The 16,828-nt window shown below is 53.7% G+C and overlaps 1 protein-coding gene across 1 annotated transcript in view; it reads left to right on the forward strand.

Moving 5' to 3' along the window:
- Positions 1-16,828, forward strand: part of DTX1 (deltex E3 ubiquitin ligase 1) — a 43,757-nt gene that overhangs the window by 21,339 nt on the left and 5,590 nt on the right. The window contains exons 4-9 of the mRNA XM_021072393.2: positions 14,318-14,379; positions 14,763-14,924; positions 15,216-15,277; positions 16,002-16,160; positions 16,255-16,416; positions 16,511-16,600. Coding sequence (XP_020928052.2) covers positions 14,318-14,379; positions 14,763-14,924; positions 15,216-15,277; positions 16,002-16,160; positions 16,255-16,416; positions 16,511-16,600 — 697 coding nt within the window. The remainder of the gene's footprint in view (positions 1-14,317; positions 14,380-14,762; positions 14,925-15,215; positions 15,278-16,001; positions 16,161-16,254; positions 16,417-16,510; positions 16,601-16,828) is intronic.

Below are 16,828 nucleotides of genomic sequence, written 5' to 3' on the forward strand. Positions count from 1 at the left end.
GTTTATTATTTACTAAACCCTTGATCTGCATCAACTCATTTGTTACCTCTCCCCCAGATACCACCATGCCCCTATTACCGTGGGGAGGCTGAGGCTGGGAGAGGACCAGCCAGGTGGAGAGTAGGGATTGAAATTCAGATCTGTAGGATTCTAGGAGTCTGTGAGGTGTTGCCTTAGAATTGTTAGAGGGTTTCCACCCCAGCCCCAGGCCATACCCATCTTTTGTAGAGGCTCAAGCAAGCATTAGCCCCTTATCCAAAATACTTCCTCACCTGAAAGATCATCATTAATTACTTGGGGCCAATACTCTAATTTTCAAGCTGGGCTTCAGGGACTCTTGGCGTGACCTGATAGTGGCAGGAGAGGGTGGTGGCTAAAAAGTCAGGCACACAAGGGGCCAGCCTCTCTGCTCTCATTTTGATGAGAGCAGCCCTTTGGGGAATCTCTTTTATGAACTGGCATTCCCAGCAGGATTTCCCTGAGGAAAGGAACCCCAGTCATTCCAACTTTGGAAACTCCTGGATGGAGGCATGCAGGCCCCAGGATAGGGACCTACTGAGCCTGTCAGCTGCCCACCCTGGAGCCCAGATTCAATTGATCTCAGCCGAGTACCAGGCCCTGAAGGAGTGGGAGGCAGAGGGAGGAGCAAAGACCTTGACCTTGAGACAAATCAAAAGGGAAAAGAGCAGGTGGGGTGTGGGTTGTGGTGCCCAAAAGGAGGCAAAAGATCCCAAAAGTCAACTCTGCTCCTGTCCCTCTGGCATGGCCCAAGAGAGTGACCTTGCTGATCTGAGCTCAGCAAAGGTCAAGTATAGAGACGAGCTGTAAGTTCACCACATCCAATTCTCTCCTCTCACCAATAGAGGCCTCAGAGTTCCCATTGTGGCTCAGTGATTGTGAACCCCACTAGTATCCATGAGGATTCCGGTTCAATCCTTGGCCTCACTCATTGGGTTAAGGATCCGGCGTTGCCTTGAGCTGTGGTGTAAGTCGCAGACACAGCTCAGATCTGGTGTTGCCGTGGCTGTGGTAGCGGCCAGCAGCTGCATCTCTGATTTGACCCCTAGCCTGCCTGGGAACTTCCATGCCCTGGGTGCAGCCCTAAACAGACAGAAAACAAAAAGAAAGTGGGGGGGGGGCGGGGGGGAGGAAGGAAAGAAGGAAGGAAGGGAGAGAGAGAGAAAGAGAAAGAAAGAAAACAAAACAAAACTGAAGTCTGGGAAAAGGAAGGGACCCTGAATGAGGCTGCCCTATCTTCCCTCTCAAACTTTGAAAGTCTGACTACTTGGATTCAGATCCCCTCTCAGCTGCCACTCCTGAGCAGTGAGATCTGGGGCAAGTCCCTCCCCTTCACTGAGCCTCAGTTGCATCATCTGTCAAATGGGATCTGTGTGCCTGAACATAGCACCTACAAGACGAACGTCCTGCAGTGGCAGTCAGGGTTACTGTTATTATCCTAGAGGAGGATTGGTCTGGGGGCAGGGGAGCTGTTATTTTCCGTGGGAAAGGACTGCAGGCAGCTGCCACTTGCCTGCCTCACCCTCCCTTCCCCTTCCCCTTCCCCTTCCCCTCCAGGTCTTCCTCCCCCCACCCCAAACCAGTGTCCACAGAGAGGAGACATGAGGAGGGCGGGGAAAGCCTCCGGTTTTGTTGCAGGAAGGACTCACCCACCTGGGAATCATGGACAGATATTCACAATGGCTCCTTGTAGACAGCAGCCTGGCAATGGCTCCCCTATGGAAAGAGAGAAGGCTCGAGGGCCCCAGAGTGACACGAAGCGTGCAGCTGCAAGCTGGACTAGAGGCGGGAGGGGGCAGAAGCAGGAAAGTCCCAGGGTCCTTTGCAGTAAGAATTTGAAGACCTTCTCTCCAGAGCTGTATTGCTGTAATTCGCTAGCTGATTATGAAACCAGAAGGTTATAACCAGAATTTTCTGGGAATGGAATGAAGGGAACAAAATGGAATAGAATAGGACAGGCTAGAATAGAATAGAATAAGTTGGCATGTGTCAAGAGTTCCCATTATGGCTCAGTGGGTTAAGAACCTGACTAGTATCCTTGAGGATGCAGGTTCAATCCCCATCCTCGCTCATTGGGTTAAGGATCTGGCATTGCTGCAAGCTGCAGTGTAGGTCACAGATGCGACTAGGATCTGGTGTTGCAGTGCCTGTGGTGAGGATGGCTTCTGCAGTTCAGATTCGACGCCTAGCCTGGAAACTTCCATATGCTGCAGGTGTGGCATTAAAAAAAAAAAGAAAGAAAGAAAAGAAAAAGTTGTCATGTGTTATAAATAGTAACAGTAAGAATTGTTCCATGAACCTTTTGCATGATATCTATATGTGTTTAATGGGTTGGCAGGTGAAATGGTCGCTGATGAAATTCTTAAAAGCCACTGTTATAAGGGCAAGCTGAGAATTACTCAGTTTTTATTGCTTAGTATCAATTCTCCAAATATGTACCGTGGGAGCATGTGCACACAGCCGGACCAGACAGGATCCAAACTGCCAGCCTACAGCAATTGCTAGAGAACGCAATTGGAAGTGAACGCAATTGCTAGAGAGTGAAGTGCTGGCCAGGTGGTGGGACAGGGTGGCAAGGTTGAGAGGGAATGGGTGGTCTGGGCAGACCCGGATGAGGAGGTAGATAGCAGACCCGGAGAAAGGCTGTTCCAGGCAGAGGGAACAGCATGTGCCACTTCATTGGAGCCTGAAGGACATGGCACAGGGAAGGGCTAGAGGTGTGAGGAGGGCTGGAGTAGGAGGTGTCAGAGCGAACAGGAAAGAACATCCCAGGCTGTAGTGCAAAGGGGTGGGGGTGAGCATGAATCCAGCAAGTTCCGGAGACCACGAAGGGATGGAGGTTCCCTGGTGGCACGAGTAGGAGGGGAGATTTTTTCCATGTTGGGGGTCCCAAGCCAGATTGCAGAGCCTGAGGGGAGCCTGGCTTGGTGCCGCCAGCAATAGGGAGCTATAGAGTGTGCTTGAGCTCAAGAGGGTCGCGGGAAGAAGAATGAGTTATCCCTGGGGGTGCCAATCATACAACATGTCCTTCTCTGACCTGCCGAACCCTGTGTTCCCCAGCCATGTGTTCCCTCCCCAGTCAATGCCACTCCCCCTCCGCTGCCTGGGAGCTCTTTCTTACCCTCTCCAAGACCAGACATTGGCCTGGAACAGGGACATGGGTGACTGACAGGCCTCCCTTGAACCTCCCCAGCCGTGCAGACCCTGCCCAGTCTCACCCCTGCCCTTCTAACAGACCCTCCCTAGCCAGACAAGCATGTGCCAACCCCCACCCCCCCAGCAGCCCCCATCTCCAAGGAACTCCAGGTAAAAATACCCCTGGTTCAGAGTTGGCAAGGGGGAGTTCCTGTAATGGCTTAGCAGTAATGAACCCGACTATTATCCATAAGGACACAGGTTTAATCCCTGGCCTCACTCAGTGGGTTAAGGATCTGGCATTGCCGTGAGCTGTGGTATAGGTCACAGACACGGCTGGGATCGCACATTGCTGTGGCTGTAGCTCTGATTGGACTCCTAGCCTGGGAACTTCCATATGCCACACTTGTGGCCCTAAAAAAGCAAAAAAAAAAAAAAAAAAAAAAAAAAATTTAACCAGAATGGGGGGTGGGCACAGGACACATGGCATCTGCTGCTGAGTGAGGGGAGTGGGAGGAGGGAGGCATGGGGATGGCTGACCCTGGTCCTCCAGACTGAAGCTTCCCATTGCCAAGGCAACCGAGGCCCCGGTGCAGCCTATGAGAGAAAAGGGATGGGGTCTCTGAAGAGTTAGGCAGCCAGGGCCCTCACCTTCACCCTGGTCCCAATATACCCACATCAGAGTCCCCCCGTGGCCCTTCCCACTGTCTCTCTGCCTCTGTGTTCATGTCTGGCAGTGTACCTGGGCTGCCATAACTAAGTGCCACAAGGCTGCAGGGGCGGCCCGAACAGAAATTTATGGTCTCATAGCTCTGCAGGCTGGAAGTCCAAGATCAAGGTGTGGGCAGGGCAGATTTCTTGTGAGGCCTCTCCTTGGCTTACGGGTGGGCACCTTCTGCCAGTGTCTTCACATCATCCACCCTCTGTACCTCTGGGTCCAAATTTCCTCTCTACAAGGACACCAGCCGTACTGATTAGCTCCCCCACCATGACCTCGTTTATAACTTGATCATCTCTGCAAAGATCCTGTCTTCAAAGTGTCTGGGGGCTTGACGTGGGGGAGGGGGGAGGTTAGAACTCCAACACTTGAGTTCTGTGCAGGGGGACACATTTCAAGCCAGAGCAGTGTCCCTGTGACTCTTCTGTCACAGCTTCCTGCATCTCAGCCTCTCTGTCTCTCTCTGCCTCCCTGTGACTGTGTTTCCATGTTTCTGTCTGTCCATCTCTCACTCCTACCCTCCTGCCTTCTTCTTTCTCTCTCAGCAACTCTCTCCCTCCCCTGCTCCCGTCTCTCCACTCTCCCTCTCCCCTGCAGAGAGAGGCCCACAGTGTCCCCACCCTCACTTCGGTTTCCTATCCGCCAGAGCTAAAATCACCCTGTTCACTCGTGCCGCTCAGCATGCCTTTAAACTCAACATACATGATTGGTGCGCCAGGGAGGGGTGACTAGGAGGACCTCGTTCTTTGTCATCCTGCTCACCTCCCACCCTCATCTCAGGACAGAGGCCCAGACAGGGGCACTGACTTGCCCCCAGGGCACACAGCAGGTGGAGCCTGAGTGCCCCCTGGCCAGGGTTTTTTTCCACTCCCCTTGTGACAACGATGAGGTGGAAAGCCAGCTGGCAGCTGGGGCCTGGGGGACAGACACACAGGGGTGGGGAAGATCCGCCCTGTCTCCTGAGAGGGCAGCATCCAGCACTTTGGAACACAGCTGTGGGGCAGACTCAGAGTTTCCACCCCACGTGGTGGAGGGGAGAGGGAGGGGACAACTATTTCCATTCACTGAGCGCCCACAGTGTCCCAGGCCCCATTCTCATGGCTTTTACACACATCACCCCTTGATGCGCACGGAAATACAAGGTGGCAGGTCCTATTATTCCCATTTTTCAGATGAAGAAACTGAGGTTCTGCGGAGTTCCCATCGTGGCTCAGTGGTTAACAAATCTGACTAGGAACCATGAGGTTGCGGGTTCGATCCCTGGCCTTGCTCAGTGGGTTAAGGATCTGGCGTTGCCGTGAGCTGTGGTGTAGGTTGCAGACACAGCTCAGATCCCACATTGCTGTGGCTGTGGTGTAGGCCGGTGGCTACAGCTACAATTTGACCCCTAGCCTGGGAACCTCCATATGCCGCAGGAGCGGCCCAAGAAATGGCAAAAAGACAAAAAATAAAAAATAAAAAAAAAAAAAAGAAAGAAAGAAACTGAGGTTGTGAAAGCCTGGCCCTTACCCAAGCTCACACCACCGGGGCTTTGATTCAAAAACCCCAGTTGGCCAGGATATTAGGGTGTGCCACTGCCCTGTCTGCCCACCTCCAAGTTTAGGGCGAGGCTTCCACAGACCTGGTTCTGATTCCACAAGGTGCTGGGGAGTCCAGGGAGTGGATGGACCCACAGAGGCTGAATTTGGGCCCAGCTTCCACGTCTCCTCTCCCTGTGTGATTCCAGTGGAGTTCCTTGCCCTCTCTGGTCTTCAGTTTTTGCATCTATGAAGTGGAGCTGGCAACCAAGGCCAACACGGGGCCAGATATCAAAGTGCCTGCACTTTCAAGTCTACACCCATACACATCTGCCCGCAGAGGTGGGAGAGGGGGCTTGTTCCCACCCCTCCCTGCACATCCCTGGCAGACTAGTACCAGGTTGCCAACCTCATCAGGGCCATAGAGATGCCAGGTGAGTTCTCAGACCTCCGAGTCTTAGCTGGAGAACCCCTTCCTGTTTCCTGGCCATCAGTGGTTCCTTCCTTTCCCAGTCACTTGTTTATTTCTATTGTTTATCCATCTCTCGGGCTGTTTATTGATTCCTCGTTGATTTGCAAGCACTCCTTCTGCATAGGGTATTAACCCTTTAACTATCTTTCCCCAGTTTGCTGCTTCTTTTTACATTCTTTATAGCCTATGTTTGTTTTTTAATTAATCTATATACATTGAGCAACGACTCTCTACCAGGCACTGTTTGGGGCCCTGGAGATACAGCAGTGAACAAAACAAACAATTGCTAGAGTTCCTGTCATGGCTCAGTGGTTAATGAATCCGACTAGGAACGATGAGGTTGCGGGTTCAATCCCTGGCCTTGTATGTGGGTTAAGGATCCGGCGTTGCCGTGAGCAGGGTGTAGGTCGCAGACGAGGCTCGGATCCCATATGGCTGTGGCTGTGGCGTAGGCTGGCGGCTACAGCTCTGATTAGACCCCTAGCCTGGGAACCTCCATATGCCGCAGGAGCAGCCCTAGAAAAGGCAAAAAGACAAAAAAAAAAAAGACAACTGCTGCCCCCCTGGAGCTCTCATTCTTGTGAGAGATAAGGAATAAACAAAAGAAGTAAATTCTAGAATATGGTAGAGAGTAGTAAGTCTGTGGTAGAGGAAAAACAAGGAAAGAAGGGAGTGTCGGGAGTGGTAGCAGTGAATAATGAGGTCAGAAATGGCCTCGCTGAGAGTATAACGTTTGATCAAGGACTGAAGGAGGTTGAGAAGCAAAACCTGTGGAGAACTGAGGGGAGAGCATTGCAGACAGTGGGAGCAGCTTGTGCAAAGGCCCTGAGGCAGGAGCAGGCCTGGTATGTTCAAGGAGGCCAGTGTGGCTGGAGAGGCTCCAGGGAACATGGGGAGAGCAGGGGACAGAGATGAGATGGGGGCCAGTCCTGGAGGTGAGGACTTTGGCCTTTGTTGTGCGTGGTTGGGAGCCAGCAGGCCTGTGAGCTGGATAAGGACGGGTGTGACCTTGTTGTCACAGGTTCACTCTGGGTCTGGAGAATAGGTGGAGAGGTGGGCTTTGATGTGGTGGGTGTGACTGGGTGGTTTCCTTCTTCTTTTTATTTCCTGCAGTGATTTTACGTTTATGTTTTAAAGAATCCCCCTTTTTGTTCCTCCAGCTCTTTAATAGGTATTACATTTAAATGCTTCAAAAATAGCAAAGTCCTGAAAGGCACAACATAAAAAGTCTTGCCCTCACCATGTCCCCGCAGGGCCCCTGGCCTGCCCCCCTCCCCCCCTTTTCCTGGCCTGGCTGGAGTGCAGTGGCTGAAACTCTGCCTCGCCCCTCCCTTGCTGGGCTCCCCCAGTGCCTCACCACAAGGTCAAACCAAACACCCCCATCCTTCCAACCCCCAGACCTGAAGCACTTCCTGCCCTGCTCCCTGGGAGGCCAAACCACACACTCCTGTCTGTACACGGCAGCCCCAGGCCGTGGGAACCGCCAGGCCTCCCTTCCCCCCCTCCCCGCCCTGCCTGGGCTGCCCCTCCAGCAGTGACTGAGCTGGGAAACCAGGAGGGTGGCGGAGGGAGGCATGGAGCGCCCAGGCCTCTGGATAGACCTGGGCCCTAAATAACAGCCACCTCTCAAAATCTCTCTCTAGGGGACTTCTGTACCCTTGAATCCCTAGAAGTAGATGGGGTCAGCCGGGGTGATAGGTCCCACCTGACTGAGGGGAACTGAGGCCCATAGAAGCTTAGTGGCTTGTCCAGGTGGCCCAGGGGGTGCTGGAGCAAGGAAAGGGGAAGTGAGCAAGGCCCCCGGGTGGCAGCCGTTGATGGCTGATGGTTTGTGGCTTCGGCTGGACCCATGGGGCACCCTGTCCCCCTGGAGCTCGCTGTGATGGTCTCAGCCCTGGGGCTCTGCAGTGGGGGTGGGGGCGGGGATCTGGTTGGCCCCAGGACTGTGTGGGAGTCAGAGGGTCAGGAACAGGAGGAGTGGGTCCTGGATGGGGACAGGTGACAGGAACAGGCCCAGGGAATGGGGGAACCCCAAGTACTGTTCAACTTCCTTCTCTCTGTGACATGGCACTCTCGCTTCTGCCCCCTTGTCACCCATTTGGACCCAAATGATGGAGGCCTGAGCCTTCTGAGATTCCCCAAGAGGCCATGGGTAAGTGCCAGGTGTCCAGAGGCTGCCTGAGGCCAGTCAGGGGACCTGAATATGACATGTCTAGGGACTGCTAGGGACATGGAGGGGAGGGAGAGGCCAGGAGGCCAGGAAGGCCTGCCTAGGTAGACAGATGGAAACTCAGCTGCCCTAAAGGGGGTGTCAGTGTGGCTTCCTGTGTCCCTGGGGTCCTGACCCCCCTTGTTGCCTGGGACAAAGAGGAGTGGCCGGAGCAGGCAAAAGTCTCCACTTGTGCAGCCCCTGATGCAGCCCTCCCAGGCTGACCCCTGAGCCAGCTCCAGGGTCCATTTCTTGGGCACAGAGGGCTCAGGAGGCTGGCTCAGCTCCAGATGACTCCACAGATCAGCCTGGTGGGCTCAGCCCTGGCCTCTGACTCAGAAACTCCAGGATCCCCAACCAGCTGGGTGACCTTAGTGAAATCCTCTCTCGGGGCCTCAGTGCCATCCTCTGCAAGATAAGTGACAAACAGACTTCGGTTTGTGTGCCATCTCTGTTTGCATGGAAGTGACTTCCTGGAGTGCTCTTAAGGAGGATTCTCAAGTTGCATTTTAGCTTAGTGGAAAGGAGTGCTGGGATTGATTGGTGATGCCTGCTGTGGGTGCTACATAGGCAGTAATAGTACATGTGTCATGTATTTGCCATCCCTGCTCCAGCTTTGTCTCTGGGGAGCACATTTGGTATGAGAACTACCAGTTCTAAGGACACCAGACCCCCTTTGAAGAGACCAGAGAGCTATAGACCAATTTCACATTTGGCTCAATTCCTCTATTCAGTACTTAACTGAGAACCCACTTGCACCAAGTTCCATCCTCAATCCTGGAGTCACAGAGCTGGCACAGACACATTTCCAGAAGCTCACAGTCTGGTGAAAGAGATAGGAGTGGAACTACACAACTAGAAAGCAAAGGAAAGACAGGAAATGTCTGTGTCCTCAAAAATAGATAAACACTGTCCCCTGGGAATTAAAAGAAGGCGTGGTTATGTCTTTGCTTGAGGTGGATCAGAAAAAGCCTCATGGAGAGGTCAGGAAGACAGACCTTTGAACCTGTCTTCAAAGCAAAGATGTGAGTTGGGAATAGACAGTAGGGACAGGCAGAGGGAACAGTGTGGCAAAGATACCCAGACAGGAAAGGGCAGGGAATGGTGTGAGGAACAGCAACCTGGAAAATCTCCCCACGTTATCTCATCCTGCCTTTGAACGTTGCCTCCCAGCCAGAGCAGGTACAGGGCATCTCCATTTGCTCTTCTTTGGCAAAGGAAAGAGAAGGGGGCCAAACACCCCATTCTTCTTTCCCAGACTCATCCGGGGGAGATTTTTTTCTCAGACACAGCCTCCTGTCTCAGTCTCTGAGTCACAAACTTGGTTTGGGGTCGCGTGGCTAAGAGCACAGGCTCAGGAGTCTGACATCCTGGGCTCAGGGGTGGGCTCTACCGCTTACTAACAGGTTACTTCGCTTTCTGCACCTCGGATTCTCTCTCTGTGGGATGGGATGTCAGAGACTCGTTAGGCTGAGGGAAGGAGGCTTTAGAACAGCCTGGGACATAGAGAGCTTTTGGAATTATGGATCTTGGCCCGTCTCCGTGTGGCACGTTCAGTGGGACAGTTTCCAGGAAATGTTTGGGTTCCCCAACTTGCCGAGGAATCTCTGCCTTGAGTTGGATGTGGAGCGTTTCTGGGAATTTCCTAGAGAAAGCTTGCTTGGGCTGTTGCCCCAGATGCCCACTTGCTGTGCCCACTTTAGGATGAATGTTGGCAGAGAGTCTCTGAGGGGCCAGAGGCAGCAGAGGGTCTTCTTTGGGGTGTCAGCTGCAAGGCTCACTTCTGGTGTGGGCAAAAAAAAATGCATGGGGGTGGGGGCTGTGCCCAAGCCCACGTGTGGGAGTCATTGGCTGGGAAGGTTCCCACAAAATCCACTCTTCCTTCCTTCCTCCATGCAACACGTTTCTTGAACATCTACTATAAGCCATGACTGGTGTTGATGGGAGGTGGGAAGGCAGATCTCTCTGATGAGGCAGCGTTGCTGCAGACCTCAGGAAAAAGCCTTCTGGCGGTGGGTGGGGGGGGGGGCACAGCGAGTACAAAGGCCTTGAAAAGGCTCGGCATTTAGAGCCACAGCAGAGATGTGCAGAGTAGAGAGGTGGAGGGGGTAGGAGATGAGGTCTCAGACGCAGGGAAGGCCTGGGCATGCCAAAGACATTTGTTTTTGGCCACGCCCATGGCACGCAGACATTCCAGGGCCAGGAATCAAACCCCTGCCGCGGCAGTGACTCAAGCCACAGTGGCAACAACACTGATCCTTAACCCGCTAAGCCACCAGGGAACTCCCCAAAGACTTTGATATCAAGTTGTGATTAGTGCTTTGATCAAAAAACTAAATAAGGGAAGGGCCAAGGCAGAGGCTTCTCCAGAGTAAAATGGCAGGGAAGGTCTCTAATAGGGTGACATTTGAGCAGAAACCTGTGTTAAGTGAGGGAGCAGAGCATGAGGCTATCTGGGGAATTGGCAGTACAAAGGCCCTGGGGTGAGGATGTGCCTGGTATGTTTACAGAACGGCAGGGAGACCAGGGAGGCTGGGGTGGAGTATGTGAGGGTGAGCACGGGGTAAACAGAGTTCAAGAGGGATAGGTGGTGGCTGGATCTCAGGGTAAAGAGGTAGGAGCCATGGGGGATTGAGGGCAGAGGAGGAACGGAATCTGATATGGGGGTGGGCAAGGCAGTGGGACCCACCCCTGTCCTGGGACAGCCAGGCCTGGCTTCTGGTCAGAGCAGGTTTCAAGGCCTGAAGGATTCCTCTGACCCTTTGCCAGGTGGGGGCCCAGGAGGATGGGGCAGAGAGTGAAGGCCGGCCCCCCTTCCGGGAGGCCTGCGGGCAGCGGTCTCCTGTCCAGGGCAGGAGGATGTTCTCGCTGAGTCGGAGGAAACAGTGCATCCCACATCAAAAGGGGGCCTGCGTGGCTCCCACGCTCCAGCATCGTGGGAACCCTGCTACCCTGGGTTCTCGCGAGGGGCCTGCACATTGAGAGAGGCTGGGGGCCACCTGGGGGCTGTCCCCCAGTTTGCTGATGGGTAACTTAAAAAACGGCCCCACCACTGTGGCCCATTCACAACCCTCATCTCAGGAGCAAGGCTGACTTTTGTAACCCAGGGCTCTGTGGTTTTCAAAGGGTGTTAGAGATTGTAGGGCTGCTGAGATCTAAAATATTCCCTCTCTGGGGTCCCTCCCCCAACCTAACTCTCTGGCCAAAGGCTCAGCAAGACCAGGGACATGAGCTGGACCAGACTTTGGGCATTATATGGATTGAGGGTATCCAGCTGTCCTTGCTGATTGGTAGAGGCTGCCTGGAGAGCCGTGCTGATGACTCTGCTTGGCTCAAGAGAATGCTGTGATGGATTAGTGATGTCTGCCACAGAGAAGAGACAAGAAATGGTGGTACACGTGCTAGATACTTTTCTTTCACCCTTCTTACAGATAGCCCTGGAGAGAAGGAAGGATGTTTTCTCATGAGCTAGATGGGAAGGAAGGAAGGTGGATGGGGGAGACCTGGGTATGAGGAGGACCTTAAACAGTGTGTCTACACTAGAAGTGTTTCAAAGGACAGGGCAGGAAAAGAAGCTGGAGGTGCCTCCATGCTTTCCTATAAGAGGATGGGGAGGGATGAGATTGGAAGGGTGCTACCCCCCAGCAAGGTCCTGGAGGATTATGACAGACCCCAAGAAGGGGCAGATGGATACTCAGCCCCCACCCCTTGGGTCCCGGCAAGCCACGAGAAGGAGAAAATCAGGACACCTCCACTCTCACCCCTGTGCCAAATGATACACCAAACACGCGAGCTCCACATGTTTTAACCCAAACCCATTGAACCTTCACAAAACTCCAGCCCCATTGCAGATGGGAAAACTGAGGCACGGCCCCCTCTCCCCCACCTCAGCTGCCCAGATCCTGGGGGCCCCATGGTACCTGCCCTGCGCTGCGTCTCCTCAGGTGCCGTGTTCAGTGACTCTGAACACTTTGGTGACCCCAATGTCTGCTCCAGACGCTCCCACCCCCTCAAGGGGTCTGGGAGGAGGGCTCCGGCTGACCTGGTGTAAGCCTGCGGTGCTGGGCAGCCCAGGGTAGAGGGCTGTGTGCCATGCATGTGTATGTGTTATCATGCATGTGACTCTGTGCAGAGCAAGTCTCCAGCCAAGTGTCTACATGTCATTGTGGGGGAGTGTGGGTCACAGTGTGTCTATGTTTCCACGTGCAGGTGGAGGGTCCCTTTGCAGGCTGCAGACTGCTGGGTGCTGGTGAAGACCTAGAACTGGGGAGAGGGGCGGCTGTGGGGGGAGGGGTACCGATCTGCAGGAGGGGTTTCTCCTGTCCACGTGAGTGTCCTCGCAGTGTGGGCACGTGGGTATCTGTGTGTGCCATGTTCCCTGGAGTGTGCGTGCACATGTCTGTGTGGTGTTCTCCACACAGAGGTGCGTGGATCTGTCCGAACCTGTGTGTGTTTGTGGGGTGTGTTCACTGAGGTGTGTTTGTATCTTTGTATACATGTGTATTCCCTGATGTGTGTGTGTGTTTGTGTGCATGTGGCACATTCCCCAAGTGTATGTGTGTTTGGGTCTGTATCTGTGTATGGGGAGGGGGCTTCCTGGATTGTGTGTGTGTGCCTGTAAGTGTGTGTATCTGTCATGTGTTCCCTGGAGTGTGTATGTCTGTGTGTGTACGTGGGGGGGCATGTTTTCAGGGGTGTGGCCCTGTTTGTGCAGCATTCTCCATGTACGTGTATATATGTGTATTTGTGTCATTGTGTGTTTCCCAAGTATACATGTGCATGTATGTATAGCCTGTGTTCCCCAGGGGTGTGTGTGTGTGTGTCTGGACCCACTGCAGCAGGATGCAAGCCTGCCAAGTGTACCATTTGCTTCAAGATGCTTTCCAGCCAGCTCCCTGGTGCCGAGTGTGCCAGTCGGGGCAGGTGACCAGCTGCCACCGCCCTCATCCCTTCCTGCACCTCCTCCTGGCACATCCCCAGGCCCCTCAGGCAGCCCCCTGGCTTTCATGACATGCCTTCTCTTCTGGGGTACCATGCTCATCAACTGCAAGACACCAGTTCACCCACAAAACTAAGCCCCAAAGTCCTGAAGATTCAGGTGGGCACACTGTACAGATCACAGCAGGCTTCCTTCATTCCTCCCGCCAACCTTATAGGTGAGGTATTATTATCACTCCCATTTTACAATAAGGAAACTGAGGATCACAGAGATTAAGTGACTCTTCCAAGCTTCTTCTCACTACGTGGTTTCCTCTCCCCGTGACTTAGTGGGCTGAGGTGCGAGAGAGGTGAAATTAGCCAGGATTATAGAGTGATGGTAATGATGCTTAAAGTGGTGATGATGGTTAAAGGTACTGGAGTCTTTATTGGGTACCAGGTATTGTGCTCTGCCCTTGACATGTAGAATTTCATTAACTCTTCACAGCAAACATAAGGAAGGTGCCAGATTATCCCCATTTTATTGACAGGGAAACAGGGTTATGAGAGATGCAATGAAGTACCAGGTGTCACACTGCTGTTTAGTGGTTGAAATATGAAAGCAACTCTGGATGATTCCAAAAGCCAGGCCTCTTTGGAGGGAAGGGCATAGAGGGGAAGCAGGCTACATTTTCCTAGGGCCTTTTGATTTGAAGAGGGGACAATACTTTAGTCACAGGAACTGATATCAGTAAACATTCCAAAGGCAGAAAATGTTCATCATCAAATGTCTTTGGAAAATTTGGATTTACCATCGCAAACCTATTTCCTTATGTAGGACTTATCAGAACCTTTGATATGCCTATGTGTGTTGTGAACTTCCAAGTGGGAGACAGTTAAGTGTTTCCTAGCTGATCCTAAAATCCTTCTTTCCCAGAACCTTTTATGGGGATCAGTGCTTCATATAACAAACTTTGAGAGAAGCAAGAATGGCTAAATCAGGCATGGTTGGGTTTTTAGGCACAGTAGCCAATCAAAAGGAGCAATTGGAAGCCAAGTGCACTCACCTGGGAGGAGGCTGGCTGTGGAGTTGGGGAGGGAAAGTACTGTCTAGGGGTTCATTCCATTATCACCGGGGCAGAGGTCCTGGTCACACCCCATCTCGTACTAGAAGGATATCAGAGCAGGAATGGAGTTCCCTGGTGCTCGTTTTAGATAACTGGGACAGGCTCAAAGGGCTAAGAGTATGTCTACGAGTCAGAGCCAGAAAGTAAACTAAGATCCCCTGATCTGGTTTGGGAGCTCTGCAGCCTCTTCTCTTCTCCCCTCAGGGTCCCCGCGCTTCCGGTGAAGAACTTGAATGGCACGGGGCCAGTCCACCCGGCCCTGGCAGGTGAGGTCCAGTCCAGGGCATGAAAAGGGGCGGGGCCCACAGGTGGCGGGCTCACAGGTGGCAGTCCCACCTGTCCGCCCCTTGACTCCGCCCTAACGACACTGGTAGGCGTGGCCCAGAGGACATGCCTCCTACCATTGGGCCATAACACTGCGGTGGGCGCGGCCCACGGAAAGCACTCCACTTGACTTCAGCCTTTGGTGGGGCTGAATATGTGGGGCCTGTAGGGCACCCTACCCACCCGTCTAAGGATTCCTGGGCACACTAGGTGCACGGAGTCTGCAAAGAGACCCCATAAGTCCACGCAATGACAAGAGAGCAGAATAGGTGAGGCTGGAATTAGTACCCCACCCCCTAACTGTCCCCCGCCTCCGCGACCCCAGGGATGACCGGGATCCTGCTCTGCGCGGCCGGGCTGCCAGTCTGCCTGACACGGGCCCCCAAGCCCATCCTGCACCCGCCGCCCGTGAGCAAGAGCGACGTTAAGCCTGTGCCAGGCGTGCCCGGGGTGTGCCGCAAGACCAAGAAGAAGCACCTCAAAAAGAGTACGTCTTCTGCCCTCCACCCTGACCAGACCCCTGAACTTAACCCTACTAAACCCCTGACTGCGAACCCTCAGGCTACTCAGCTCCAATATGATCTCAGGACTTGTGACCCCATCCGCCACAAACTCCGATTACATCAAACCTCAAGCAACCTTTGACATGTGACTCCTGCCAGCCCTTACAGCTGCTGCCCCCACCCTTCACCCCTCTGACCCCTGACCCTGTCCTGGCCCTGACCCTCAGGGCTAGACTCTGGGTACCTTCAAGCCTGCCCCCACTCTGTCCTTGCAGGTAAGAACCCTGAGGATGTGGTTCGAAGGTACATGCAGAAGGTGAAGAACCCACCTGATGAGGTGAGCCCCAAGGGGAGGTACTTGAGCAGAGGGCAGGCAGCCTCACCTCCTATCCTGGGACAGGAATTCCTCATCCTTCTGTGCGTTAACAGTTTCTTCTCCCAGTTTGTGGGCTTGCCTTTTCGATTTCTTTACAGCGTCTTTTGATAAACAGAAATGCTTTTAACAATCACATGTATCAACCTTTTGATGATCAACAGTTTTGGCTTTTTTTTTTTTTTTTTTTTCCTTTTAGGGCCACACCTGGGGCATATGGAAGTTCCCAAGCTAAGGACCGAATCAGAGCAACAGTTGCTGGCCTACAGCACAGCCACAGCAACATGGGATCCAAGCTGTGTCTGTGACCTACACCACAGCTCATGGCAAGCCCAGATCCCCAACCCACTGAGTGAGGCCAGGGATTGAAGCCACATCCTCATGGATACTAGTCGGGCTCTTAATGTGCTGAATCACAACGGGAACTCCTTGGCGTCTTGTTTTTACCCATACTTTTCACCAAATATGTTTAAGTTTTGCTTTCAACAGGTAAGCCTTTAATCCCTCTGGAGGGGACTGTGAGGCACCTTCTCTTCCTGGGTCGCATATCTGAATTCAGTACCTAAGAGTGTCTGCTCCTTTTGATAGACAGCTGACAGAGAGGGGGTAGTCCACTGCCCTTGAGGGATTGTGGGTCTGGCCCCGGGGTGTCCTGCCCTCAGTCTCTGCTCCATGCCCTCTCCCTTAGGACTGCACCATCTGCATGGAGCGGCTGGTCACGGCCTCCGGCTACGAGGGCGTGCTTCGGCACAAGGGTGTGCGACCTGAGCTCGTTGGCCGCCTGGGTCGCTGTGGCCACATGTACCACCTGCTGTGCCTCGTGGCCATGTATTCCAATGGCAACAAGGTGGGCCAGGTGGGGCAGTGGGTGGGGAGTAAGCAGGAGGGCCAGGTGAGGTCAGAACATAAGAGGACCTCACGGCCACCCTCCCCCACCTCAGGATGGCAGCCTGCAGTGCCCCACCTGCAAGGCCATCTACGGGGAGAAGACAGGCACTCAGCCGCCTGGGAAGATGGAGTTTCACCTCATCCCTCACTCGCTGCCCGGCTTTGCTGACACCCAGACCATCCGCATCGTCTACGACATCCCCACAGGCATCCAGGTGAGCCTGCAGCCCCCTGACTCCAACTCCTCTGAACCCTCCAGGGGCCCCCGCCACTGTCTGTGGTTCAAGCCTCTGCTGACTCTCCCCACAGGGCCCTGAGCACCCCAACCCAGGCAAGAAGTTCACGGCAAGAGGCTTCCCGCGCCACTGCTATCTGCCCAACAACGAGAAGGGCCGGAAGGTGGGTACAGGCGGGGGCCTCACCACCATCAGCTGTGCCTGTAGTTCCCATTCTCCCCAGTCCCCGGACCAGCATTTGACCCTAACCACCAGTGTGTGTGTGTGCCTAGCCTTGCCAGTCACCTCACACACCTCATCTCATTTACCAGTCTGCTGAGGTCAAGGTCTTGACCCCATTTCAGAGAAAAAGAAATGAAGCCTCAGAGAGGGCAAGTAACTTGCCCAAAGT

The sequence above is a fragment of the Sus scrofa genome, chromosome 14 (assembly GCF_054392235.1).
Source record: "Sus scrofa isolate SSC_HxYL_T2T_F1_AM1 chromosome 14, Sscrofa_HxYL_maternal_Yorkshire_Landrace_v2.0, whole genome shotgun sequence".
NCBI lineage: Eukaryota > Metazoa > Chordata > Mammalia > Artiodactyla > Suidae > Sus > Sus scrofa.